The 27299-nt window shown below is 42.5% G+C and overlaps 1 protein-coding gene across 3 annotated transcripts in view; it reads left to right on the top strand.

Annotated features, from left to right (window-relative positions):
- The window catches only part of tmtc1 (transmembrane O-mannosyltransferase targeting cadherins 1), a 163527-nt gene that overhangs the window by 117822 nt on the left and 18406 nt on the right, over window positions 1–27299 (top strand). For all 3 annotated transcript variants that reach the window (XM_060903388.1, XM_060903387.1, XM_060903389.1), the window contains exons 9-16: window positions 414–535; window positions 12367–12534; window positions 12750–12863; window positions 16798–16941; window positions 22214–22322; window positions 22445–22547; window positions 23932–24067; window positions 26472–26616. In XM_060903388.1, coding sequence (XP_060759371.1) covers window positions 414–535; window positions 12367–12534; window positions 12750–12863; window positions 16798–16941; window positions 22214–22322; window positions 22445–22547; window positions 23932–24067; window positions 26472–26616 — 1041 coding nt within the window. The remainder of the gene's footprint in view (window positions 1–413; window positions 536–12366; window positions 12535–12749; window positions 12864–16797; window positions 16942–22213; window positions 22323–22444; window positions 22548–23931; window positions 24068–26471; window positions 26617–27299) is intronic.

The raw sequence follows: 27299 nt of genomic DNA, 5'->3' as shown, positions 1-27299 counted from the left end.
TGATTGTCATCCCATTGATTGAAAACACCTGACTCTAATTTCACCTTCAAATTAACTGCTGATCCTAGAGGTTCACATACTTTTGCCACTCACAGATACGTAATATTGGATCATTTTCCTCAATAAATAAATGACCAAGTATAATATTTTTGTCTCATTTGTTTAACTGGGTTCTCTTTATCTACTTTTAGGACTTGTGTGAAAATCTGATGATGTTTTAGGTCATACTTATGCAGAAATATAGAAAAATCGAAAGGGTTCACAAACTTTCAAGCACTACTGTGTGTCTGTTGTTAAAAGTGCTATACGAATAAAACTGAATTTTATTGGTGATATTGTCTATGATCTAATTATGTAATATACCTGCATTCATTAGTTCCCACGTTTGACTGACTCTCTGTCTCTCTCTGTAGAACATGGAGGGCAGGGAGGTGCTGGTGGGAATACTGTTCCTGGTCTTCCCTTTTATCCCTGCCTCTAATCTGTTCTTCCGTGTGGGATTTGTCGTGGCTGAGAGAGTCCTCTACATGCCCAGGTTTGTGTGTGTGTGTGAGAGAGAGAGAGAGTGAGTGAGTCAGTGTGTGTGTGTGTGAGTGTAACCTTACCCTTTTCTTCTTTACCACACCTGTACTGGAGCGCTTTCATTTTATTTCTTTCAGTTTTGCCAACCACTGCAGTCTCATCTCATCTCATCTCATTATCTCTAGCCGCTTTATCCTGTTCTACAGGGTCGCAGGCAAGCTGGAGCCTATCCCAGCTGACTACGGGCGAAAGGCGGGGTACACCCTGGACAAGTCACCAGGTCATCACAGGGCTGACACATAGACACAGACAACCATTCACACTCACATTCACACCTACGCTCAATTTAGAGTCACCAGTTAACCTAACCTGCATGTCTTTGGGGGAAACTGTGGGGGAAACCGGAGCACCCGGAGGAAACCCACGCGGACACGGGGAGAACATGCAAACTCCACACAGAAAGGCCCTCGCCGGCCACGGGGCTCGAACCCGGACCTTCTTGCTGTGAGGCGACAGCGCTAACCACTACACCACCGTGCCGCCGCCACTGCAGTCCTTTTCAACAAATCTCTCACATTTCACCAACACTGATCTCACTGCATTCACGGAGCCGCTCTCTGTGGAAACGATTCTCACCGCATGTCGAAGAGGAGATTTTTACCTCGTGTCCTGTTCCTCTACATCTATTTTTTATTTCTGTTTGTGCTGTTAGAATAGCGCGCACACACACAAAGTTGCTAGCAGAGCGTGATCTGCTCCAGCAAGCCCATCTTCCCTGATTTCCAGGAAATAAAAATGCAGTTTTAATAATGAAGCCTAACATTTAATAAAAGGTCATTTGAAGACAATGCATAATTAATTCTGTGGTGATGAACACACACACACACACACACACACACACACACACACACACACACACACACAGTGCTACCTTAGGACATAATGCTAATGTTGTAACGGATCACTCTGGCATTTAACCTGGCTTTAGGACACGTGGATAAATGTTAGCAGAAGCTAATCAGTTTTGATTTCTCAGACCATAGTGAGTTAATAAACACTCACATTTACATTCAAGTTACAAGCAAAGTTTATATCCTACTTTATTGGACTATTAATGAGCCACAAATATTGTACTTCCCCAGTCCACATTAGCAGTAATTCTTCAGTGTCACTTTTTTTTTTTAATACACGCATTTCCTAAATTTCTCAGAATCCACATCAAATGGAATTTCAAATCACTCCTTATTCACTATATATGCTCACTACACAGGGTATACTATAAAATGGCCTCTGCCACAGCGCTGCTGAATTCTCAATTCTCATTGGTCAAAAAGCATTGATTAATTTTCTATCGCATCAGCTCTGCTAGTTGTTACGGCTGTAATTCAAATCACACGTCGGTCGTTTCTATAGTAACAGTTCCTTCACAGGAACTTGTATGGCGGCACATAATTTATATATCGCTCACTCAGTGTTTTTTGTTTTTCGCACCATTCTGTCTGTGTAAACTCTAGAGGCTGTTGTGCGTGAAACCCCCAGGAGATCAGCAGTTTCTGAAATACTCAAATAAACCAGTCCATCTGGCTCAAACCAACACCCACGCCACAGAGAAAGAAAGTCACACTTTGAGATCACAGTTTTTTTCCCATTCTGATGTTGTGAACATTAACCGACGCTCTCGATTTGTATCTGCATGATTTTATGCATCGTGCTGCTGTCAAGCGATCGGCTGATTAGTGAACTGCAGAAAACAGCTGCAGGTGTATACGATTCCAGAAAAATTGGAACACTGTGTAAACTGAAGTAAAACCGAATGCGATGATTTGCAAATCATGGAAACCCTGTATTTCACTGAAAATAGTACAATGACAACATATCAAATGTTGAAACTGAGAAATTTGATTGTTTTTTAAAAATATTTGCTCATTTTGAATTTGATATCAGCGACACTTTTAAAAAAGTTGGGACGGGGGCGTTTTTACCACTGTGTCCCATCATCTCTACTTTTAACAACACTGTAAACGTTTGGGAACTGAGGAGACCAGTTGCTGTAGTTTTGAAAGAGAAATGATTTCCCATTCTTGCCTGATATACAATTTCAGTTGCTCAACAGTTCGGGGTCTCCTTTGTCGTATTTTACACTTCGTAATGCGCCAAATGTTTTAAATGGGAGACAGGTCCGGACTGCAGGCAGGCCAGTTTAGCACCTGGACTCTTTTACTACGGAGTCGTGCAGTTTTAATATGTGCAGAAAGCGGTTTGGCGTTGTCTTGCTGAAAGACGGAAGGCCTTCCCTGAAAAAGATTTAGTCTGGATGGCAGCATATTGCTCTGAAACGTGTATATATCATTCAGCATTAATGATGCCTTCCCAGATGTACAAGCTACCCATGTCATGTGCACTAATGCCCCCTCATACCATCACAGATGCTGCTTTTGAACTGTGCACTGATAACAAGCCGGATGGTCCCTCTCCTCTTTAGTCTGGAGGACGTGGTGTCCATGATTTCTAAAAAGAATTTCTACTTTTGATTCGTCAGACCTCGGGACTATTTTCCACCTCGCCTCAGTCCGTCGTAAAAGAGCTCAGGGCCCAGAGAAGGTGGCAATATTTCTGGATATTGTTTATATCTGGTTTTAACTTGCATTTGTGGATGCAGTAATGAACTGTTTGCACAGACGATGGTTTTCTGAAGTGTTCCTGAGCCCATACAGTGATTTCCACTACAGACACATGTCTGCTTTTAATGCAGTGTCTCCTGAGGGCCTGAAGATCGCAGGCATCCAGTGTCAGTTTTCAGCCTTGTCTCTTGCATACAGAGATTTCTCCAGATTCTCTGAATCTTTTAATGACATTATGTACCAAAGATGATGTGACCCCCAAATTCTTTGCAGTTTTACATTGAGGAACGTTATTCTTAAACTGTTGCACTGTTTGCCCACACAGTCTTTCACAGAGCGGTGAACCCTGCCCCATCTTTACTTCTGAGAGACTCCGCCTCTCTGGGATGCCCTTTTTATACCCAGTCATGTTACTGACCTGTTGCTAATTAACCAGATTAGTTTATTTTTTAGCATTACACAACTTTTTCAGTCTTTTGTTGTCCTTGTCCCAACTGTTCTGAAACGTGTTGCTGACATCAAATTCAAAATGAGCAGAAATTTTTCAGAAAACAATAAAATTTCTCAGTTTGAACATTTGATATGTTGTCTTTGGACTATTTTCAATGAAATATAGAGGTTCCATGATTTACAAATCTTCACATTCTGTTTTTATTTACAGTTTGCACAGCATCCCAACCTTTTTGGAAATGGGGTTGTGATATATACACTACCGTTCAAAAGTTTGGGGTCACTTTGAAATGTCCTTATTTTTGAAAGAAAAGCACTGTTCTTTTCAATGAAGATCACTTTAAACTAATCAGAAATCCACTCTATACATTGCTAATGTGGTAAATGACTATTCTAGCTGCAAATGTCTGGTTTTTGGTGCAATATCTCCATAGGTGTATAGAGGCCCATTTCCAGCAACTCTCACTCCAGTGTTCTAATGGTACAATGTGTTTGCTCATTGCCTCAGAAGGCTAATGGATGATTAGAAAACCCTTGTACAATCATATTAGCACAGCTGAAAACAGTTGAGCTCTTTAGAGAAGCTATAAAACTGACCTTCCTTTGAGCAGATTGAGTTTCTGGAGCATCACATTTGTGGGGTCGATTAAATGCTCAAAATGGCCAGAAAAATGTCTTGACTATATTTTCTATTCATTTTACAACTTATGGTGGTAAATAAAAGTGTGACTTTTCATGGAAAACACAAAATTGTCTGGGTGACCTCAAACTTTTGAACGGTAGTGTGTGTATATATATATCCCACATTCGCTGCATGTATCCCCTCTCTCTGGGATTGCTTGTATAGTAGCATTCCAGCAAATCTGTCTTTTCTGTCCATCAGTGTCTTGTTCCAGTAGCCCATTTCTCATCAGTTTGCCCTGGTTCCCTAGCAACTGACGCAGACCTTGTTGACCCGGGCGACGTCTTAGCCGGTATGACTCTATCAGTTATGTCTTCACTCATTCCTGAGGTAGGCTGATATATCATGAGGGGTCTTGCCTAAGGACCCTTACTGGATGATGTTTTGCCCCGACCGGGATTCGAACCCCGATCTCCTGCGTCGTAGTCAGTGAGCATTACCACTGTACTATCCAGCTGGACAAAGAGCAGAAGAGGGTGGTGGTGATAGATGTGGCGATCCCAGCTGACGCCAACATCAGGAAGAAGGAACATGAGAAACTTGAGAAGTATCAAGGGTTGAATGAGCAGCTGGAACGGATGTGGAAGGTCAAGGGTTGCGTGGTCCCCGTGGTAGTGGGGGCACTTGGGGCAGTAACCCCCAAACTGGGAGAGTGGCTCCAGCAAATCCCAGGAACAACATCTGAAGCCTCAGTCCAGAAGAGCGCAGTCCTAGGAACATCTAAGATACTGCGCAGAACCCTCAAACTCCCAGGCCTCTGGTAGAGGACCCGAGCTTGAGGATGACATGGATACCACCCCCACCCCCCACCCCCCCCCCACCCCCGCCGGGGGTGAGAAGGAGATTTTTATTTATATATATATATATATATATATATATATATATATATATATATATATATATGAAGATGTCTACCTGCTCTCTCTCACTCATTCCATCGTCCTATTCAGCTCACCTTTGTTTTCACTTCACATACGCAGATAGACATGTGTACACACACACACACACACACGTTTCCATACGATCTGAGGATTTCACAGTCTTTTCCCTGTGGAGACTGTTGCATTTCTGCACACTGGAGGATAATGAGCATATAATGTGATTCAGGAAACAGTTGAAACCTGTATTACCATTTCTCATTCTCACGTATCTGATCCTGATAATAAAGGCTCCAGTGCTCCAATTTCTAGGCAGGTTTATATTTCTAGGCACTGTTCTGCGCTACCGGCCTGATGTGCTGTGGAGCTAATCAAAAACATCTTCATCCTCAGTCTCCATTCACATTCATTCATTAGCATGATGCTTTTACCCCAAAGTGACAGAAGACGGATACAACCGATAGGCCTTGCGAGAAGTACTGTGCAGCAGAAGGATTACTGCAGAATTAATGGCACCTTTCCAAAGAGGGAGCAGAAACACGACGAGGAAATAAACATTGCACGTGATAAAACACTTGGACGAAATACTTCCCTTATTACCGCAAATGCAATCAACTCGTCATCCTTGAAAAATGCTTTCGTAAAGCCGTTCTCAGTCTCCAGAAATTCTTGTTGCCTTAAACCAAATTATCTCTCAGAAGTTTTGTTGTCTTTGACCAAGCCATTGAAATGGAGAGAAGGTTTCAGAATAAATCTCACATTCTCTCCGATGAGACAACTTGGTCTAACAATGATTAATTCAGTATGAGGTTGTAGACATGTGAAATTTCTTTATCATCCATCTTCTTGTCGAAAAACCAAAGTGCTTTCAACACAAATGAGAAGCATGGCTGTTGTTGTTGTGCACTAATCATGAAAGAATATAAATAATATAGTACCAGTGAAAACTTTTTGGACATGCTTTCTAATCCAGTGGTTTTTCTTCATTTTTGTTAATTAAAAGACACTTCTTCGTGTCTTAAAGTAATGATGGATGTCGTTTCTTTTTACTTAGTTGTTCGGTTCTTGACATTATATGGATTACTACAGTTGTGGAATAGGGCTATTTATTTATTTATTTATTTATTTATTAGGGGTGGCACGGTGGTGTAGTGGTTAGCGCTGTCGCCTCACAGCAAGAAGGTCCGGGTTCGAGCCCCGTGGCCGGCGAGGGCCTTTCTGTGTGGAGTTTGCATGTTCTCCCCGTGTCCGCGTGGGTTTCCTCCGGGTGCTCCGGTTTCCCCCACAGTCCAAAGACATGCAGGTTAGGTTAACTGGTGACTCTAAATTGACCGTAGGTGTGAATGTGAGTGTGAATGGTTGTCTGTGTCTATGTGTCAGCCCTGTGATGACCTGGCGACTTGTCCAGGGTGTACCCCGCCTTTCGCCCGTAGTCAGCTGGGATAGGCTCCAGCTTGCCTGCGACCCTGTAAAACAGGATAAAGCGGCTAGAGATGATGAGATGAGATTTATTTATTATTTGTATTATTTACTATTTGATCTCAAACGAATTAAGAAGGCAAGAAACTCGTCCGCTAATTAACTTTTGACGAGGCACGCTTGTTAATTGAAAAGTATTCTAGGTCATGACCTCATGAAGCTGGTTAAGATAATGCCAATAGTGTGTAAAGTGTCATCAGGGTAAACACTGGATACGCTGAAGAATCTAAAATATGAAAGATTGTTGTTTTTTTTGAAACACTTTTTTTTGTTTACTACATAATTCTATTTATTCTGCCCACATTCACTGGATATGAGCAGTCATGCGCTCTGATTGGCTACACAGGGTCTCCGCGGATCCTTAAAAAGTCTTAAAAAGTCTTATTTTTAATATGTGTTTTTTAAGGTCTTAAAAAGCATTATATTTCGCTATTTTTTGAGCTATGCTATTAAATTTCACATGGGAGGTATTAAATTTCATCCGGGTAGCCTACGGTAAATGGAAAAAAAAAACCATATGTCTGGATTTTTTTTCCGCGCTAACGTTATTTATTCAACCAGCGTCGTTTGTTATCAAGATGCTGAACAAGTAGCACAAGAGCCGTTGTGTGTCTAGCACTAGTTCTAATAGCGCAGGAACCACGCCACAGGGGGCAGTGTGTTCTTTTATCCATGTAGTAGAACCATTGAGAGTAGAGCAGACGAGGAAGAAGTGGTTGAACTTGAACATGAACGGAGATGGGGAAGTGTAAGTTTAGTAACAAGTGGCTTGAGGAGCCAAAATACAAAAGTTGGCTAACAACAGCAACTTCAGAATATGAAGCGAGATGTAAGGTATGTCGGAAAGACATCAGGTTAACAACAATGGGCTGTAAAGCCCTTGACGCTCACTCGAAAGGGGAAAAGCATATGCGCTATGCTGCTAGTCGGGCAACAACAGTCCCCATGCCAATGTTCGCCTCTACGGTCACAAAAAGTGCAACGCCAGCTTTAGCGTCTCCGGGTCCCAGCACAAGTGCTTTCGCGGCATTCGCCCCAACCGCTACGCTGAAGGCAGAAATACTGTGGGTTCTGCAGAAGATGCACTTATTTATTTTAAAAAAATGCTTTGAACTTAACCTAGAGTGTGCGTTTTTTTTTTTTTACTGTACGTATTTGTTCCGCGGTAGTGGTCTAATTTTTTATACTCAGTGGTCTTAAAATGGTCTTAAAAAGTATTATTTTTGCTGGTCAGAAATGTGCAGAGACCCTGCTACTGTACTACTAGGATATCAGCTCATATACTGTGAGCAGAGAAAAACAAAATGGCGGAGCGTGTTGCTGAAGCAACCGAGAACGAAATAAAAACTCTACTTGAAAACAGAACCCCAAAAAATACAAAAAAAAGCAACAAAATATGGAATGAAAGTATTTGATGGTAAGAATGTATCTTCTTTTTTTTGCAAGAATTATTATTATTGCATTTTTCACAAACTGCTCCTGTCATTTCGCCGATTTGTTTACATTCTAAGCGGAAATGATTTTGTCGGACGTTTTGTATAAAGTTGTTATTTATCCAATTTGCTAAAAATAAAAATGCTCTGTTTCTCAAAATCTAGTGAATGTGGATAGAATAAAACAGTTATTCCACTCAATCTCGTCGTACATGGCTTATAGCCGACTCTGCACTATCAGCTCATGTATGACTCGATTTCGTGAAATAACTGTTAAATGTCCAGTTTACTTACGCATTATAAAACAGTCGCATGCAAATTCCAGAGATGGTTTCCTTGTTTCATCTTCAGCGTATCTCTCGGATCAAACTCACAGTTGGGTGTAAATGTGAACAACCTGAAATAAAACCTGATTTGCAGGTAAATAATCAAAATCAATCCTGTGAGTATTTCTAACAAGTATCAAGTTTTGCCAGGCAAAACAAACCTCGCCCAGCAGCACTGATTTTATACCTATATGTCGATAATGGTAATATTTCTCAATCATCAGCTGTCAGGTTATAGTCCTTGAAAATCCATGACCTTGAGTTTGACATTTCAGAGTCATTCAAGGTCAAAGGTAATAGCGGCAACTGAAAGCCCGTATGGGACTTCTTCTTTGTTGATAATGGTAAACATCTGGCTATCATGAACCATTTTAAAGTTAGAGCCCTTTGAAAATCCATGACCTTCAGTTTGACCTTTCAAGGTCACTCAAGGTCAAAGATCATGGTGCCAAATGAAAGCCCATATGGCACTTCGTATAAGTTGATAATGGTAAATATCTGTCTACCGTCAACCGTTTTAAATGAAAGGCCATATGCTCATAATAGTAAACATCTGTCTATCGGCAACTGTTTTTGAGTTTTAATGGAAAGTATGTTATTTTGACCGAAAGGCTGACCTTTTCGGTGACCTTGACCTTCACCTTGACCCGATTACCCCCAAAAATTAATCAGGTAATCTACGGACCATTGCCCGCCTACCCTGAAGAGTTGAAGTCAATCGGTGCAACCGTCTAGATCAGGGGTCACCAAACTTTTTTCTCTGGGGGCCACATTGTCGTTCCTGACTGTGATGGGGGCCGGGGTCGGGTCAGCTATATCACATAGAATTGTATGACCCAGACAAATATGACCACCAGCAGGCCTCATTGTGTAATAGAGATTACTAGCCTGGCACAGCCATCCCCGCTACTATATCCCCGCTACTATATCCCCGCTACTATATCCACGCTACTATATCCCCGCTACTATATCCCCGCTACTATATCCCCGCTACTATATCCCCGCTACTATATCCCCGCTACTATATCCCCACTACTATATCCCCCACTACTATATCCCCGCTACTATATCCCCGCTACTATATCCCCGCTACTATATCCCCGCTACTATATCCCCACTACTATATCCCCACTACTATATCCCCACTACTATATCCCACACTACTATATCCCCACTACTATATCCCCACTACTATATCCCCACTACTATATCCCCACTACTATATCCCCACTACTATATCCCCACTACTATATCCCCACTACTATATCCCCACTACTATATCCCCTCTACTATATCCCCACTACTATATCCCCACTACTATATCCCCACTACTATATCCCACACTACTATATCCCCACTACTATATCCCACACTACTATATCCCCACTACTATATCCCCACTACTATATCCCCACTACTATATCCCCACTACTATATCCCCACTACTATATCCCACACTACTATATCCCCACTACTATATCCCACACTACTATATCCCCACTACTATATCCCCACTACTATATCCCCACTACTATATCCCCACTACTATATCCCACACTACTATATCCCACACTACTATATCCCCGCTACTATATCCCCGCTACTATATCCCCGCTACTATATCCCCGCTACTATATCCCCGCTACTATATCCCCGCTACTATATCCCCGCTACTATATCCCCGCTACTATATCCCACACTACTATATCCCCGCTACTATATCCCACACTACTATATCCCCACTACTATATCCCCACTACTATATCCCCACTACTATATCCCACACTACTATATCCCCACTACTATATCCCCACTACTATATCCACACTACTATATCCCCACTACTATATCCACACTACTATATCCCACACTACTATATCCCACACTACTATATCCACACTACTATATCCCCGCTACTATATCCACACTACTATATCCCCACTACTATATCCCACACTACTATATCCCCGCTACTATATCCCCGCTACTATATCCCCGCTGCTATATCCCCGCTACTATATCCCCTCTACTATATCCCACACTACTATATCCCCGCTACTATATCCCCGCTACTATATCCCCGCTACTATATCCCCACTACTATATCCCACACTACTATATCCCCACTACTATATCCCCACTACTATATCCCCACTACTATATCCCCACTACTATATCCCACACTACTATATCCCACACTACTATATCCCCACTACTATATCCCCACTACTATATCCCACACTACTATATCCCCACTACTATATCCCACACTACTATATCCCCACTACTATATCCCACACTACTATATCCACACTACTATATCCCCAGTACTATATCCACACTACTATATCCCACACTACTATATCCCACACTACTATATCCACACTACTATATCCCCGCTACTATATCCACACTACTATATCCCCGCTACTATATCCCACACTACTATATCCCCGCTACTATATCCACACTACTATATCAACACTTGATTCCTGGCACATATTTGTTTATCTTTACTAGTGGTTTGCAAAAGTAGTAATCAAGTCTTCACACTTTGTTTTAATTTGAAGTACCACTGATATTCCATTTATTTATTTTCTAATGAAAATAATATCAAAGCTGTCAAGGTAAGAAACATCTGCCTAGTTGAGGTGATTGACACTGGCAAAGGTGAGTGGAAAATTATAAATTGTAGGTAGGCCTGCTGATATTATTAATAATATAAATAATAATTGTATGCAGCACTTAATAAAGGTCAAATAAATAGGCCAATAAAATAAATACATTTTAAAAAACAGTGAAATTATAATAATATGAGCAATAGATCAATAGATCACAGCAGTTGTGCTGTGTCCTGCATGTCATTGCTCTCATCCATGGCCAAAGCAAAAAACTCGAATTCTGATGCTTTCTCATTCAGCTGGTCATACACGGTGTCCCCCAAATCTTCGGTTCGCCTGGTCATAGTAGGTGCGGAGAGACTCACCGCGTTGAGCGCATCCTTCTTGTCGGGACACACCTCCTCGGCCACAGCAAGCATGCATACTTTAACAAAGTCCCCATCAGTAAACGGCTTTCCATGGGTAGCTAGTAGGTGAGCTACCTTATAGCGAGCTCAGACAGCAGCCTGGTTGATCTGGGTTTGGCGAAGGAATCCATTCTGTTGTGCAGCCAGTCCGCATTTCATCCTCCGAATCCTGTCTTCTCTTGTTTGCCCTCGCAAACTAGCATACTCTTTGTGGCGGGTTTCGTAGTGACGACGCAGATTATATTCTTTGAAAACCGACACACTTTCTTTACATACAAGACAAACTGCACGGTCCTTACACTGAACAAAAAAATAATCGGTGGTCCACTGTTCTTTAAAAACTCTGCACTCTCTGTCAGCTTTTCGCTGACCGCTCGCCATTTTGCTGTCCTGAACACTGACAGTTCTCTGCGCGTGCGCTGCCTGTCACTGCTTGATCGCGAGCATATGACGAAAATTCGGAAAATATGAATAGTTCATTTTATAACTAAATATCAATTTTAATTGATAAAATCAACAAAATACAAGATGCAGACATGTTATTATTTGCCAAGAAGCAATTTAAAAAAATAGGCCATGACCACTTTTGGGGATTGCCTCATAGGGCCGGTTCAAGTAGTGGGGGGCAGAGGGGCTGGGGGGCCGGTCAAAGGGGGGTGGCGGGCCGGATCTGGCCCGCGGGCCGTAGTTTGGTGACCCCTGGTCTAGATGCTAGATTGTTAACAGACAGACACACAAACAAACCGCACTGATTACAATACCTTGCCCCGCCTACTCCGTCATGGGTGAGGTAATGAATGTAGAGTAGTGTGAGGAATAACGACTAAAATAAATGCTGATCGTTACTCTTGCATACTTGCTTCCATTTGCTAATGTTTTGAAGGGTGATAATTCTGGATTTGATTGTGTGCATATGATTTCTCTCACCCGTCTCTCTGTTTCTGTAGTATGGGTTACTGCATTCTGGTGGTGCACGGGCTGAACCGGCTGTGTGCCCTGTTGAGCCGTTGGGGTGCAGCGGCACTCACCGTCTCCATGCTGCTGCTGCTGCTCCTCTTCTCCTGGAAAACTGTGCAGCAGAACGAGACCTGGCTCTCTCGAGAAGCCCTCTTCAGGTGTGTGTGTGTGTGTGTGTGTGTGTGTGTGTGTGTGTGTGTGTGTGTGTGTGTGTGAGACTGACAAGGAAAGTATGTTTTGGAAAATCTGATTCAGATTCTTTATCTTTCTCAAGATCACTGTGGATGTGGGCAGCTGTCTTGGCTTTTGTTTGTTTTTGAAAGAGATAGAAATTGTTCTCTTTTCTTTTTCTTTTTTTTTCACTTTCTCCCAGGTCTGGTATTCAAACATTACCTCACAATGCAAAAGTTCACTACAACTACGCCAACTTCCTGAAGGACAAAGGACAAAACCAGGCAGCTATTCACCACTATAAAACAGCCCTCAGGTGTGTGTGTGTGTGTGTGTGTGTGTGTGTGTGTGTGTGTGTGTGTGTGTGTGTGTGTTTTGGAAATATGAACAGACCGAGAGAACATGTCACAACTGTCACTGGCATTTGTTTCTGTTTTTTTTTTTTTTTTCTTTAGGACTGTTGAGCTTTTTCATTCTTTTTCGGTGCTTTTATAAAAACTGAGATTGAATTTCACGGACGCTCGCTGATGTTTAAAGGTCCCCTGACATACCATTTTCAATTATTTTATATTTGGTTTTGTCCCTGAGATGATTTTGTAAAGTTTGTGAATTTTTTTATTGGGGAGGAAAAAATCCCGTCTTGGTTCTTTTTTTTTCACGCCATTTTAGCTTGGCATGAAAACCCCTTCGGATAAAACAGGCTGATTTTGTGGGTGTACCTTTAAATTTAAATATGTATATAGCTTTGCTCTGATTGGCTCACGTAATCCATGGGTGTGGATGATGAAGTTGGATGTTAGCCAATCAGAGTGAAGCTATCTCACTCATTGGCTGAGCTCCAAATTGTACAAAGAGTAAGCGATAATGGTTTTTAGTCTCTCCACAGTCACTGGATATGAGCAATTGCACGCTCTGATTGGCTACTCTACTACTAGGATATCAGCTCGTATACTGTGAATAGAGAAAAATAAAATGGCGGGGTGTGTTGCTGAACCAACCAAGGATGAAATAAAAACTACTCGAGAACAAAACCCCAAAAAATACAAAAAAAAAAAAAAAGCAACAAAACATGGAATAAAAGTATTTGATGGTAAGAACGTGTCTTTTTTTTTATTTTTCAAGAATTATCATCATAGCATTTTTCACAAATTGCTCCTGTCATTTCGCCGGTTTGTTTACATGCTAAGTGGAAAAGATTTTGTCAGACATTTTGTATAAAGTTTTCATTTATCGAATTTGCAAAAAATAAAACTAAAAATGCTCTGTTTCTCAAAATCCAGTGAATGTGGATAGAGTAAAACAGTTATTCCACTCAATCTCATCGTACACGACTTATAGCCGACTCTGTTCTACGTGCCTCGTCGGCTATCAGCTCATGTACGACTCGATTTTGTGGAATAACTATTAAATACACCCTGTCATGCAAACATAGCGGTTTGGAATTCAGACACTTAAGGCTAAAAGCTGTGCTGGTTAAAAAGAAAAAAATTCTATGCTCTGTTAAATTATTGAGAATAAATAAGATTTATAATTCCAGGTAATTCAGTACGGTAAATTTTTGAGAATTATTCCATTTTGACTCAGAATTGTGAGACGGGAGAGTCCATACACACACACATTCACAACTAGGGGAAATGCAGGATGTGCAATTTACCAACCAGTATGGTTTTGGAAGTTGGGAGTAAACTGGAGAACCGTGTGGAAACCCATATGGACACCGAGAACATGCAAAGGAACTCCACACAGACAGTAACCTGAGTTCAGGATCAAACTGGGAGCCTGGAGCTGGAAGGCAGCTGAGGAAATGCAACAGCACTAAAAAAATGAATCGGATATACAGTGTATGGTTTGTTAGTTTTTGGCTGTAAATCATTCGAGCGAGTGCTCTCCTGTGATCACCATCATTTGATGTTTGCAGAGAGCTGTAGTGAAAAATGATGCTGTAAAACTGGAGCAACTTAATGAAGTCTCCGTACGCTCTCTCTCTCTCTCTCTCTCTCTTGCTCTCTCCCCCTCTCTCTTGCTCTCTCCCTCTCTCTCCCCCCTCTCTCTTGCTCTCTCCCCCTCACTTGCTCTCTCCCCCTCTCTCTCTTGCTCTCTCCCTCCCTCTTGCTCTCTCCCTCCCTCTTGCTCTCTCCCTCCCTCTTGCTCTCTCCCCCTCTCTCTTGCTCTCTTCCCCCTCTCTCTTGCTCTCTCCCCCCTCTCTCTTGCTCTCTCCCCCCTCTCTCTTGCTCTCTCCCCTTCTCTCTTGCTCTCTCTCCCCCCTCTCTCTTGCTCTCTCCCCCTCTCTCTTGCTCTCTCCCCCCTCTCTCTTGCTCTCTCCCCCCTCTCTCTTGCTCTCTCCCCCCTCTCTCTTGCTCTCTCCCCCCTCTCTCTTGCTCTCCCCTTCTCTCTTGCTCTCTCCCCCCTCTCTTTTGCTCTCTCCCCCCCTCTCTCTTGCTCTCCCCTTCTCTCTTGCTCTCTCCCCCCTCTCTCTTGCTCTCCCCTTCTCTCTTGCTCTCTCCCCCCTCTCTCTTGCTCTCTCCCCCCTCTCTCTTGCTCTCTCCCCCCCCTCTCTTGCTCTCTCCCCCCTCTCTCTTGCTCTCTCCCCTTCCCTCTTGCTCTCTCCCCTTCCCTCTTGCTCTCTCCCCCCTCTCTCTTGCTCTCTCCCCCCTCTCTCTTGCTCTCTCCCCCCTCTCTCTTGCTCTCTCCCCCCTCTCTCTTGCTCTCCCCTTCTCTCTTGCTCTCTCCCCCCTCTCTTTTGCTCTCTCCCCCCTCTCTCTTGCTCTCCCCTTCTCTCTTGCTCTCTCCCCCCTCTCTCTTGCTCTCTCCCCCCTCTCTCTTGCTCTCTCCCCCCCCCCCTCTCTTGCTCTCTCCCCCCTCTCTCTTGCTCTCTCCCCTTCCCTCTTGCTCTCTCCCCTTCCCTCTTGCTCTCTCCCCCCTCTCTCTTGCTCTCTCCCCTTCCCTCTTGCTCTCTCCCCTTCCCTCTTGCTCACTCCCCCTCTCTCTTGCTCTCTCCCCCCTCTCTCTTGCTCTCCCCTTCTCTCTTGCTCTCTCCCCCCTCTCTCTTGCTCTCTCCCCCCCTCTCTTGCTCTCTCCCCCCTCTCTCTTGCTCTCTCCCCCCTCTCTCTTGCTCTCTCCCCCTCTCTCTTGCTCTCTCCCCCCTCTCTCTTGCTCTCTCCCCCCCCTCTCTTGCTCTCTCCCCCCTCTCTCTTGCTCTCTCCCCCTCTCTCTTGCTCTCTCCCCCTCTCTCTTGCTCTCTCCCCCTCTCTCTTGCTCTCTCCCCCTCTCTCTTGCTCTCCCCTTCTCTCTTGCTCTCTCCCCCCTCTCTCTTGCTCTCTCCCCCCTCTCTCTTGCTCTCCCCTTCTCTCTTGCTCTCTCCCCCCTCTCTCTTGCTCTCTCCCCCCTCTCTCTTGCTCTCTCCCCCCCTCTCTCTTGCTCTCCCCCCCTCTCTCTTGCTCTCTCCCCCCTCTCTCTTGCTCTCCCCCTCTCTCTTGCTCTCTCCCCCTCTCTCTTGCTCTCTCCCCCCTCTCTCTTGCTCTCCCCCTCTCTCTTGCTCTCTCCCCCTCTCTCTTGCTGTCTCCCCCTTGCTCTCTCCCCCCTCTCTTGCTCTCTCCCCCCTCTTGCTCTCTCCCCCTCTTGCTGTCTCCCCCCTCTCTCTTGCTCTCTCTCCCCCTCTCTCTTGCTCTCTCTCACTCACTCTCCCCCTTTCTCTCTCTCTTGCTCTCTCTCACTCACTCTCTCTCCCCCTCTCTCTCTCTTGCTCTCTCTCACTCACTCTCTTTCCCCCTCTCTCTGTCTCTTGCTCTCTCTCACTCACTCTCCCCCTTTCTCTCTCTCTCTTGCTCTCTCTCACTCACTCTCTCTCCCCCTCTCTCTCTCTTGCTCTCTCTCACTCTCTTTCCCCCTCTCTCCCCCCTCTTTCTCTCTCCCCCTGTCTCTCGCTCTTGCACTTTTTCTCTCTCACTCTCTCTCCCCCCTCTCTCTCACTCTCTCTCTCTCCCGTGCTCTCTCTCTCCCCGTGCTCTCTCTCTTCCTCTCTCTCACTCGCTCTCTCTCTCTTGCTCTCTCATGTGCTCTCTCTCACTCACTCTCTCTCCCCCGTCTTTCTCTCTCCCCTGTCTCTCGCTCTTGCACTCTCTTTCTCTCTTGCTCTCTCTCACTCGCTCTCTCTCACTTACTCTCTCTGTCTCTTTCTCTCTCTCTCACTCTCTCACTCGCACTCTGTCTCCCCCCCCCCCCCCCCCCCCCCCCCCCCCCCCCCTCTCTAGGCTGTACCCTCGGCATGCCAGTGCCATGAACAACCTGGGCACACTGACTCACAACACAAAGGAGGCGGAGCTGTACTACAGAAAAGCTCTTGACATTAACCCCCAACACAACCGTGCACTCTTCAACCTGGGCAACCTTCTCAAGTAACACACATCCTGATACACTGATTTCCATAAATATTCACCCTCTTGACCTTTGTTGAAGAGAAAATTACACCAAAACAATAAAAAGTTCATGCTGAAATAGACTGTAAGGTCGGTCGGATGCAGTTTAAAGAGAAATTACATAAGATTTAAAAGAATAAGTAAAGAAATAAGATGCTAGATAGATACAAGTGCAGGACTGTCTCTGAATGTTGTGTAATTAAAGTTCAGGACTGTCACTTTGGGACAAAATCCGAAGCTTAACTACACTGTACTCTTGAGGAAATAGGAAAATTTTCAGTTTATAAATGTTTAATATCAACTCACCCCGAGGCTCGAAATGCTCATAAATGCTAAAAGCTGCTTTTCACCGCTTCTTGTTTCCCTTCAGCCTTCAGACGACAAATTCACAGCTCTTTGGTTTTCATAATGCTGTTTATCAAACGGATAAAAGGTTCTGTAACAGTATCAATCAGGGTTTTAATGTTAAAAATCTGATCTTAAAGGAGCACCATTAAAAACATATCTTCAGTATCACGGCCTGTTTTGTGTCAAATCATGATGTACAACACAAGTTAAGTCCATTTCATTTCCAGGTTGCAACACGATAAAATGTGTATACGGTGTGTGTGTGGGGGGGTGTGAATACTTATGCAGCAGTGACGAACCGTTACTATTAGAGCTGGGACTTGAGCTCAGCCAAAACTTAGCCAGACACCAAAAAAGCGACAGGGTAAAGGATTTTGTAAGGGATTAGCATCAGGTTGACAGGTCGCTCCGCTGTGTGTAGCTGTCGATGTTGATTTTAAAAGTAACTCAGTAAATTACACAGGGAAATGTATACTTAAGTCTGAGTGAAAAATACTGTAGCGAGCGTGCAGCGTGGAAGAAGAGTCTGGAGTCAGAAATCTTAGGCTACATCCACACGACAACGGCAACGAGATTTTTATTTTAGTGGGTAAAAAAAATATCGCGTCCACATGGGCAACGGATCAGTAAAATATCAGGTCCATATGGCAACGCAACGCTTGCTGAAAACGATGCAATACACATGCCACACCTCTACGTGCGCTGTAAGACGGTCCCATCGGAGACACCAGAACAATAGAAGAAGAAGTAGGACGCATGCGCATGTAACGGGTTTATTTTTTTCCACTTGCCATTGTGTGTAGTGGTGGGGAAATTCTGCGCTGGCCCTTTAAGAGCGCAGGTAGTTATGGGAACGAGGCGCTGGCCTCTTTCAGTTCGTTTTGGAAATGTAAGCGCCAATGCCACTGGACGTTTGCAGCCCGTCCTCTGCAGTGTATTTGTGTCTCATTTCTTCAGAATAAAAAGACTGGTGAACAACACAACGCAACGTCTGTTACACGCATAAACCCCTTCTTCTATCCGGCGTGAAGCACACTGAAAAAAATGGCCTGTTAAATCTCATCTCATCTCATTATCTCTAGCCGCTTTATCCTTCTACAGGGTCGCAGGCAAGCTGGAGCCTATCCCAGCTGACTACGGGCGAAAGGCGGGGTACACCCTGGACAAGTCGCCAGGTCATCACAGGGCTGACACATAGACACAGACAACCATTCACACTCACATTCACACCTACGGTCAATTTAGAGTCACCAGTTAACCTAACCTGCATGTCTTTGGACTGTGGGGGAAACCGGAGCACCCGGAGGAAACCCACGCGGACACGGGGAGAACATGCAAACTCCACACAGAAAGGCCCTCGCCAGCCCCGGGGCTCGAACCCAGGACCTTCTTGCTGTGAGGCGACAGCGCTAACCACTACACCACCGTGCCGCCCGGCCTGTTAAATTAACACAAAAAAATCTTGTACATCGGTTGCACTTATTAAAATCATATCCACTAAGACCAATTAAGTCATGTTCAGTCAAACAGAACATGACTTCATTGGTCTTAGTGGATATGATTTTAATAAGTGCAACCGATGTACAAGATTTTTTTGTGTTAATTTAACAGGCCATTTTTTTCAGTGCACTCACAGGAACAAACACACAACAACAAGAAGAAGATGGCTGCGACTACGCGAGGAAATCGTGCCTTCTGTGTGTACAAATTAGTTTTATTAGTGTGCATAGTTTTATATAACTTAATTTTCTTATTGTGTGTGAACATTTTGAAAAGCATTTTTATATAATTTCTTAGTGCTGTCAAAAATGTCGCGTTATTAACGCGTTAACTTGACTCAATTTTAACGGCAATAATTTTTTTATCGCGAGATTAACGCTCTGTGACATGATGTAGGTTTTTCATAAGCTTTTGAAACTGCCAGGAACTTGGAACAGAGACTTTGCTTAGAAAAACGATAGCAGCTAGACTGTAATGCCACGCCCCGCACAGCCAGAGTCCTCTGCCCTCCCCCCAAAGAACCAGCGCGGGCAGGGCGCGCGAGCCAAGGTGCTCGGCTTAGGTTTCGTTTTCCTATCGGCGGCTCCAGCCCGACTTTGCAGTGGCTGTGGCAAGACGTGTTATGCTCTGCAATAAAAAAAAAAAAACATTGGTACAAAGCAAGCCCATTCACTTTTTTATGCTGATAAGAGAATTACAATGGTTTTTCATGTGACAAAAATGTGCGATTAAATTGCGATTAATCGCGAGTTAACTATGACAGTCGCGACATTAATCGCGATTAAATATTTTAATCGCTTGACAGCACTATAATTTATATAACTTTTTATATTGTGTGTGAACATTTTGAAAAGCAGTCTTATCCAATAAAAAAAAGAAATTCAAGAAATGGTTCAGTTACTTGTTTATTTAAAAGAAAAGCTGTATACAAAAGTGAATGCAATGCAGTGGTTCATACAAAACAGTCTGTTGAAGGGTCTTCTGACCCTTTTCCCCTCTGCCTCAGGTAACTGTTGCTTTGTGTGGAAGGCTGTACTTTCTGTTCATCAGAGCAGGTGTAAATTGTCTGTCTGGCAGGTCAGTCAGGTTAATGTGTAAACAATTTCAATTTCTGTTGTTACGAATGATGCGCGCGAGAGTGCTGCTTGTTCTAGTCATGTGATTGTGACGTCATCGTAAACAAATCCGTTCTACTCATCCAGACGACTTCGCAACGGCTCTGTTGCCAGATTTTTTCACTCTGGAACCCGTTCTCAAAAGATTTCGTTTTGGGGCACCCAAAATGCCGGTGCTGTGTGGACGCCAGGCCGAAACGATAAAAAATTTTATCAGATTCACCTGAATCCGTTGCCGTGTGGACAGGGCCTTAGTTTCTCGGTCATTAGCCTGTAGCTCTCAATAGCACTGGCCTGACTGCTTTATTGAGGTATTTCACCTGACGTCACAGGGTCACGTGACGCCCCGGTGTCCGCCATTTTGAAGGTCAAGCTAGCTAATGTCAACAACATAGTAGCTAGTATGTTACTGTAGCAATGTTTACGTTCAGTCATTTGGATGACTGTTAAAACCTTTCAGTCTCAAGTTTTTCCTTTACTGTATTTACTAGTTTACTGTAATTATGATCCGGCAGCTATTTACACCGGATCCAGTGTAAATAGCTGCCGGAGCGCGCTCCGGCTTGCTCCCCCTCAAATTAAGCAGCGCGCTCCGGCTTGCTCCCGGAGTGCTCTGGCCGAGGTTCCAGAGCGCGCTCCGGCTTGCTCCCCCTCAAATTAAGCAGCACGCTCCGGCTTGGTCCCGGAGTGCTCCGGCCGAGGTTCCGGAGCGCGCTCCGGCTTGCTCCCCCTCAAATTAAGCAGCGCGCTCCGGCTTGCTCCCGGAGTGCTCCGGCCGAGGTTCCGGAGCGCGCTCCGGCTTGCTCCCCCTCAAATTAAGCAGCGCGCTCCGGCTTGCTCCCGGAGCGCGCTGCTTAATTTGAGGGGGAGCAAGCCGGAGCGCGCTCCGGCAGCTATTTACACTGGATCCGGTGTAAATAGCTGCCAGATCATAATTACAGTAAACTAGTAAATACAGTAAAGGAAAAACTTGAGACTGAAAGGTTTTAACAGTCATCCAAATGACTGAACGTAAACATTGCTACAGTAACATACTAGCTACTATGATGTTGACATTAGCTAGTGCTAACAGCTAGCTGCTAGTACACTGCTACAACACAGACACCGACCCTAATAATACAGTTCTTGGTCATTGCCTGGTAACAGCAAATTTATAACGGGCCATGTCTCAACAGATTAAGAAGTTATTTCAGTGACATTTAATAACATTTTGTTTATCCTGAGGACCGAAAGTAAATGAAAATGTGAACAAACCTTAGCTGTAATAAGATGGCGACCACCGGCTCCAGGGACGACCCGCTGATGTAGGCATGTTACCCAGCCTGACACAAAATATTTGTAGGCATCCAAACTCTTGTACGCTTTCAGATCAATACCTGTGTATGGCGATGGGTTTTTAACGACATAGGTATACAGATCATGTGGGTCGAAGTCAGGTAAAGACGAGGGCTTCGTGTACTTCCGTACGTCAGTGAACAATCCTGGTGGAAGCAGGTAAACGTCGTTCTCTAAGCCTGCTAACCTCAATTTTTGCAAATACCTCTCCCTCTGCTCGCCCTGTAAATGCCCTACGTCGCTGGATAGTGAAGGTGTTTTCTGCATCTCGCTCCTTTTTCTTTTATGTTTTTTGTTTGTCGCCTTCCTCGCATTCAAACTGATTCGAGCCGTGACGTCCAAAATGGCAGCCTAACGATGCATCACATGACTTGGTCACGTGGGTGAAAAACCTCAATTAGCATTCGTTAACACTACTGATGAACACGACACTGGCTGGAAGGTGACTTCACTGCTGCACTGACGGTACCGACTCACGGTTAAGCTCGCGTTGGCCTTCGAGTAGGCTGAGGGTGATATGTTTTTGGTCCCTCCCTCTCATTATAAATCAAAATCTGATTGGTTAATTAAATTATCTGTCACTTCCGACCTAAACATACACTGCCATGGCAATGAAGTCCTAACCAATGAGTGAGCAGCTCTAAACTCTTCTCAGACACAACAAACAAACAAATCTCATTGGATAAATCAATTTAATGTTTTCAGGACAGTGGCCCTTTCATTTCTGAAGCAAATCTGATAGAAAATGAGGCCGAATTAGAATGAGAAGAGAATAATTATAATGAAATTATGAAAGAAATTAGATATAACATTTGAAATGCTGATATGTTTGGGCTTCTCTGAAGACCTAGAAGGCCCTGACGGTTCCCCTCTGTTATGCAAAGTACGGTACTGGACATGTGCATGACTGTAGCTCCTGTTCTTCGAATAATAAGTGGAACGATGATGTGCAGGTCACAGGGGAAGGAGGAAAAAGCTGAGCACATGCTCAAGGAATCGATTCGCTTTGGACCCCAGTTTGCTGACGCTTACTCCAGTTTAGCCTCGCTCTACGCTGACCAGGTCTCTCCATCTCTCTTTTTATTCCTCTCAGTCTATCTGTTCATCCTAACGCCTTTCTATTCCTCACATCAGTCTTGTGTGTTTCTGTTGCATTGTGTGTGTGTGTGTGTGTGTGGTTGCAGAAGCGGTTCACAGAAGCGAATGAGATTTACACAAAGGGCATTGAGAATTGTCCGGACAGTTCTGACCTCCACAACAACTACGGCGTGTTCCTCGTGGACACGGGTCAGTGCCCCAAATCATCCCAGTACCTCAACGACAGCAAATCCACATTTACAGTCCACTCCTCCGGAATTACTGGCACCCTACATGAAAAGACGCACAAATGAATACTCACTGGATAGTTGGTTTCAAAAAATATTGGCACCCCAAAACTGAAGTAAAGGGATGCTTTACATCAAGCCGGTCATTATTGCAAAATAAACACGGCCATTTACTAAAGAAATCAATAATTTGACAAAATACTGATTTTAGAAATGATTTTATTGATTTTGTAAGTAATTTTATTGCTTCCACTAATGACATGGTCCATAGCAGCAGGCTGTTATACAGAAACAAGACCGTAGAATGCCATAGTTGACAAATGAGAATCAAGTATTGAACAATGCCGTAGAATATTGTTGAATAACGTCTCTTCAGTCAAAAGTAGCAGCTCTGATCCTCGTACTGTATCCTCCAGAGAGATTGGAGAGATTTGTATAGAGGTGTTGGTGTTCCAGTGACAAACATTCAGATAATTTTTTTTAAATTTATATATATATATATTTAGGATTGCTCTCAGGAAAGACTTTTTTTATTGTTTATATTTTTAAAATGTATTCTTATATTTTAAATCATATATAATAATTTTTTTAAATATCAAGAATAAAAAATCTTTCCTGAGAACAACCCAAAAAAAGACGCTTTTATTCTTTATATTTTAAAAATATTTTCTTATATTATAAATAAATAAATAAATATTTTATATATATATATAAAATCAATTTTTAAAATATAAAGAATAAAAAAAGTATTTCCTGAGAGCAATCCTAAGAAAGCAAAGACTTTTGTATTCTTTACATTTTAAAAATGTATTCTTATATTTTAAAAAAAGAATAAATTAAAATATAAAGAATTAAAGTCTTTCCTGAGACCAACCCTAAAAAAAGCAGTCATATCTATCTATCTATCTATCTATCTATCTATCTATCTATCTATCTATCTATCTATCTATCTATCTTAAGATTTTAATGGATGAATTTTTTTTTGGCAGTACCTTATGTATCCTGTATGGGATTCAGTAGTGTTACTGTAAATCATTTTTTTCTTTTTTCTTTTTTTTAAAGATTTTAGTAGTTGATTTTTGCATTACCTTATGTATCCTACACGGGCTCCAATAGTTTTGCTGTATTTTGAAGCAAATTTTCTATTATACAGCTGTAAGGTTTTATGATTTTTTTAGAATTATTATTTTCATTCGAGATAAGGTCATCAGTGAATTCACCTCTAATTGTTTACGTGGCTGTTGTTTGTATTCTGTTCCCAGTAGTTTTAGAGTTAGCTGTACTATCTGTCTGATCACACACTGATATCCCAGTTTCAGTACCTGACACTCGTGTTTCTCTCTCAGGTGATGGCGAGCGAGCGGCCGTTCATTACCAGCACGCCGTGCAGCTGAAGCCCTCTCACTACGTTGCCATGGTGAATCTGGCCCGTCTGCTGCGCTCCTCTAACGGTAGCAAAGAGGCCGAGATCTGGTATAAACGGTAAGCTGAAGAGTCGTTCAGAGATATGAAACGCTCAGATTAGGGCCAGGATCAAGTTAGTAGTGGATGAAGTAATAATGTCAGGCATGAAATAAAAAAGGCAGCTCATCCACAGCTAATGTAAGCTATAAATAAACAGGAAGTGAAGGGTTTATTTGATAGTATTAGAGAGATTAGTGGTTTATCTCAGTGAAAGTGTCTATGACTGATGGCTGGTGTTTAACCAGATGTTCCGGTTCCACCAACTTTACAAAATAAACAGCAATGAGGGAATGGGAGTGAAAAAAGGGAAGAGGAGTGAACATCAGTGTGGGTTTGCACTGCACCGTAAACCAGATTCAAGATAATAAATTACAGATAATCTGATACCAAGTCCATAAACACAGATCTGCTCAGGAGCAGTCTCTAAACCACATCGCATATTTAGTCGTGTTATTTATTAGGAACATCTGCAGTTATCTAGTCAGCCAATCATGTAGCAGCAGTGCAGGGAATAAAATCATCTCGATACAGGTCAAAAGCTTCACTTAATGTTCACATCACACATCAGAGTGAGGTTTGTGATTTCACTGACTCTGACAGTACCATGGGTCAAAATCTCTCGAACACTTTAATTTCTCCTGGGGGTTTGATTCACTTCCTGAGTCGATTCACTTCCTCGCTGCATTCGAACTGCGCTAAAGTTCACTTGGAAGCGAACAGACAATTTATTTTGTCTCAGACTGGTTGTTCTGGTCCACACCCGAGTGTGCTCACTGTGTTCTCACTTGCCTAACGAACCGCACGGAGGAGGAAAACACGCCAGGGCTCCATTTTAACAGATGAAACACTGCGTATGTGAAAGTGCACTAATTAATTGTGGAAGCGAACGTACAGCACATTGCACTTTCATGAACTTGGCATCCTGTTTCCATATTCAGCTCAACCCTGAGCGTTTTCCTGTATTGTCATTTAGCGTCCTTTGAGTGAGATCAGTTATGTCAAATATATCTGAGATGTTGTGATCTTTTCACTTAATTAAGTTTTTAATAATTACATTCTGTAGCATTGGAAGCAGCTATGATGTTCATTTTGTATTTAAATCTTTTTAAAATTGTAAAATAAAAAAAAAATACGTTTTACTCTAAAAGATATTTCTTTTTTTATAAGTCGAAATACTTTTTATAAATGTTTATTTTTTTGAAATAGCAATAGATTTGTTTTATTAACTATTTATTATTTTATATATTTTTTAATTATTATTTTATTAACTATTTATTATGTTCATTATTTATTAGCATTAGATTTGTTTTTATTATTATTATTATTATTTGCACAACTTACACATTATAATTTATAATTGTAATATCATTCATAATCATTATATATATATATATATATATATATATATATATATATATATATATATATATATATATAATTTTATTAATTATTTATTATATTCATTATTTATTAGCATTAGATTTGTTTTAATAATAATAATAATAATTATTATTATTATTATTATTATTATTATTAGCACAACTTACACATTATAATTTATAATTGTAATATCATTCATAATCATTATATATATATATATATATATATATATATATATATATATATATATATATATATATAATTTTATTAATTATTTATTATATTCATTATTTATTAGCATTAGATTTGTTTTAATAATAATAATAATAATTATTATTATTATTATTATTATTATTAGCACAACTTACACATTATAATTTATAATTGTAATATCATTTATAATCTTTTTTTATATATATATTTATTATTTTATTAACTATTTATTATATTAATTATTTATTCACATTAGATTTGTTTTTGTGGGGTGGCATGGTGGTGTAATGGTTAGCGCTGTCGCCTCACAGCAAGAAGGTCCGGGTTCGAGTCCCGTGGCCGGCGAGGGCCTTTCTGTGCGGAGTTTGCATGTTCTCCCCGTGTCCGCGTGGGTTTCCTCCGGGTGCTCCGGTTTCCCCCACAGTCCAAAGACATGCAGGTTAGGTTAACTGGTGACTCTAAATTGAGCGTAGGTGTGAATGTGAGTGTGAATGGTTGTCTGTGTCTATGTGTCAGCCCTGTGATGACCTGGCGACTTGTCCAGGGTGTACCCCGCCTTTCGCCCGTAGTCAGCTGGGATAGGCTCCAGCTTGCCTGCGACCCTGTAGAACAGGATAAAGCGGCTAGAGATAATGAGATGAGATGAGATTATTTGCAGTTTTCTTTTATAAGAAACACTAGTGTTGCAGTTTGGAAGCAAACCTTTGTCATGATGCATATTGTGTATTTAAGAAATGCTTTTGAGAATTACGATGTGAATTTTTTTTTTGTCATATCGCCCACTGCTAGTGAGAACCTCGTGTACAAGCCTGTGTGTGTGTGTGTGCAGGGCACTGCAGGTGGTGCGTAAGGTGGATATCCTGACTCCTCTGGGAGCGCTATACTATAACACGGGCCGCTATGAGGAGGCTCTGCAGCTGTACCGAGAGGCCGCGACGCTGCAGCCAGACAACCAGGACATCTGGCTCGCTCTGGTGAGAGCTCAGTTATTAACAGTCTTTTAATCCTGGCGTAAAAAACATCCTGTATGTATTGTGGAACAACAAACTGGATTTGCATTGATCCGAAATGAGGGTCTGATAAGATTTTATAGGGTGTGTGTTGAACTTTAAGTGGTTTGTGTTTAGAAAAAAGAAGAGGTTTGGCATGATGTCACTGTGCTGTTATTACGTACACTGTAACCCCGATATAACGAACTCCTTGGGGGACGTCAAAATAGTTTGTGATAAAGAAAAGTTCGTAACACTGAAATGGACTCGCTTGTCACACCAAACACACGTTATATGCAAAATTTTATGCACATTCTCCTGATCACGAATTTCTCCTTCCGAGTCACTATCATAGTTCATTGACCGAGTTAAAGGATCGCGAACGGAGGCGATGATGATTGACTTCTTCATCTGTTATGGAAATGACAGAGGTGACCAGTGTATCGCTGTCAGTGTCCACCCACTGACTTGCTATGTGTTCTAAATCTTCACCATTCAGTTCATTCATGTGTTGAAAATCACAGATGATGTCATTTATGTCGTGCTGTGGGGGGTATAAAAATGCTGCCGGGACGCTTTAATTAGGTGTTACGTTTAGCGTTGTCAGCAGTCATTCTGTCCTTTTATCGATCCTTTGATCACCGTTCTCGATAATTGTTAGTGATCGA

Source organism: Neoarius graeffei, chromosome 21, assembly GCF_027579695.1.
Source record: "Neoarius graeffei isolate fNeoGra1 chromosome 21, fNeoGra1.pri, whole genome shotgun sequence".
Taxonomy (NCBI): domain Eukaryota; kingdom Metazoa; phylum Chordata; class Actinopteri; order Siluriformes; family Ariidae; genus Neoarius; species Neoarius graeffei.
Note: the sequence above shows the minus strand (reverse complement) of the source record. Positions and strands in the feature narration are given on the sequence as shown.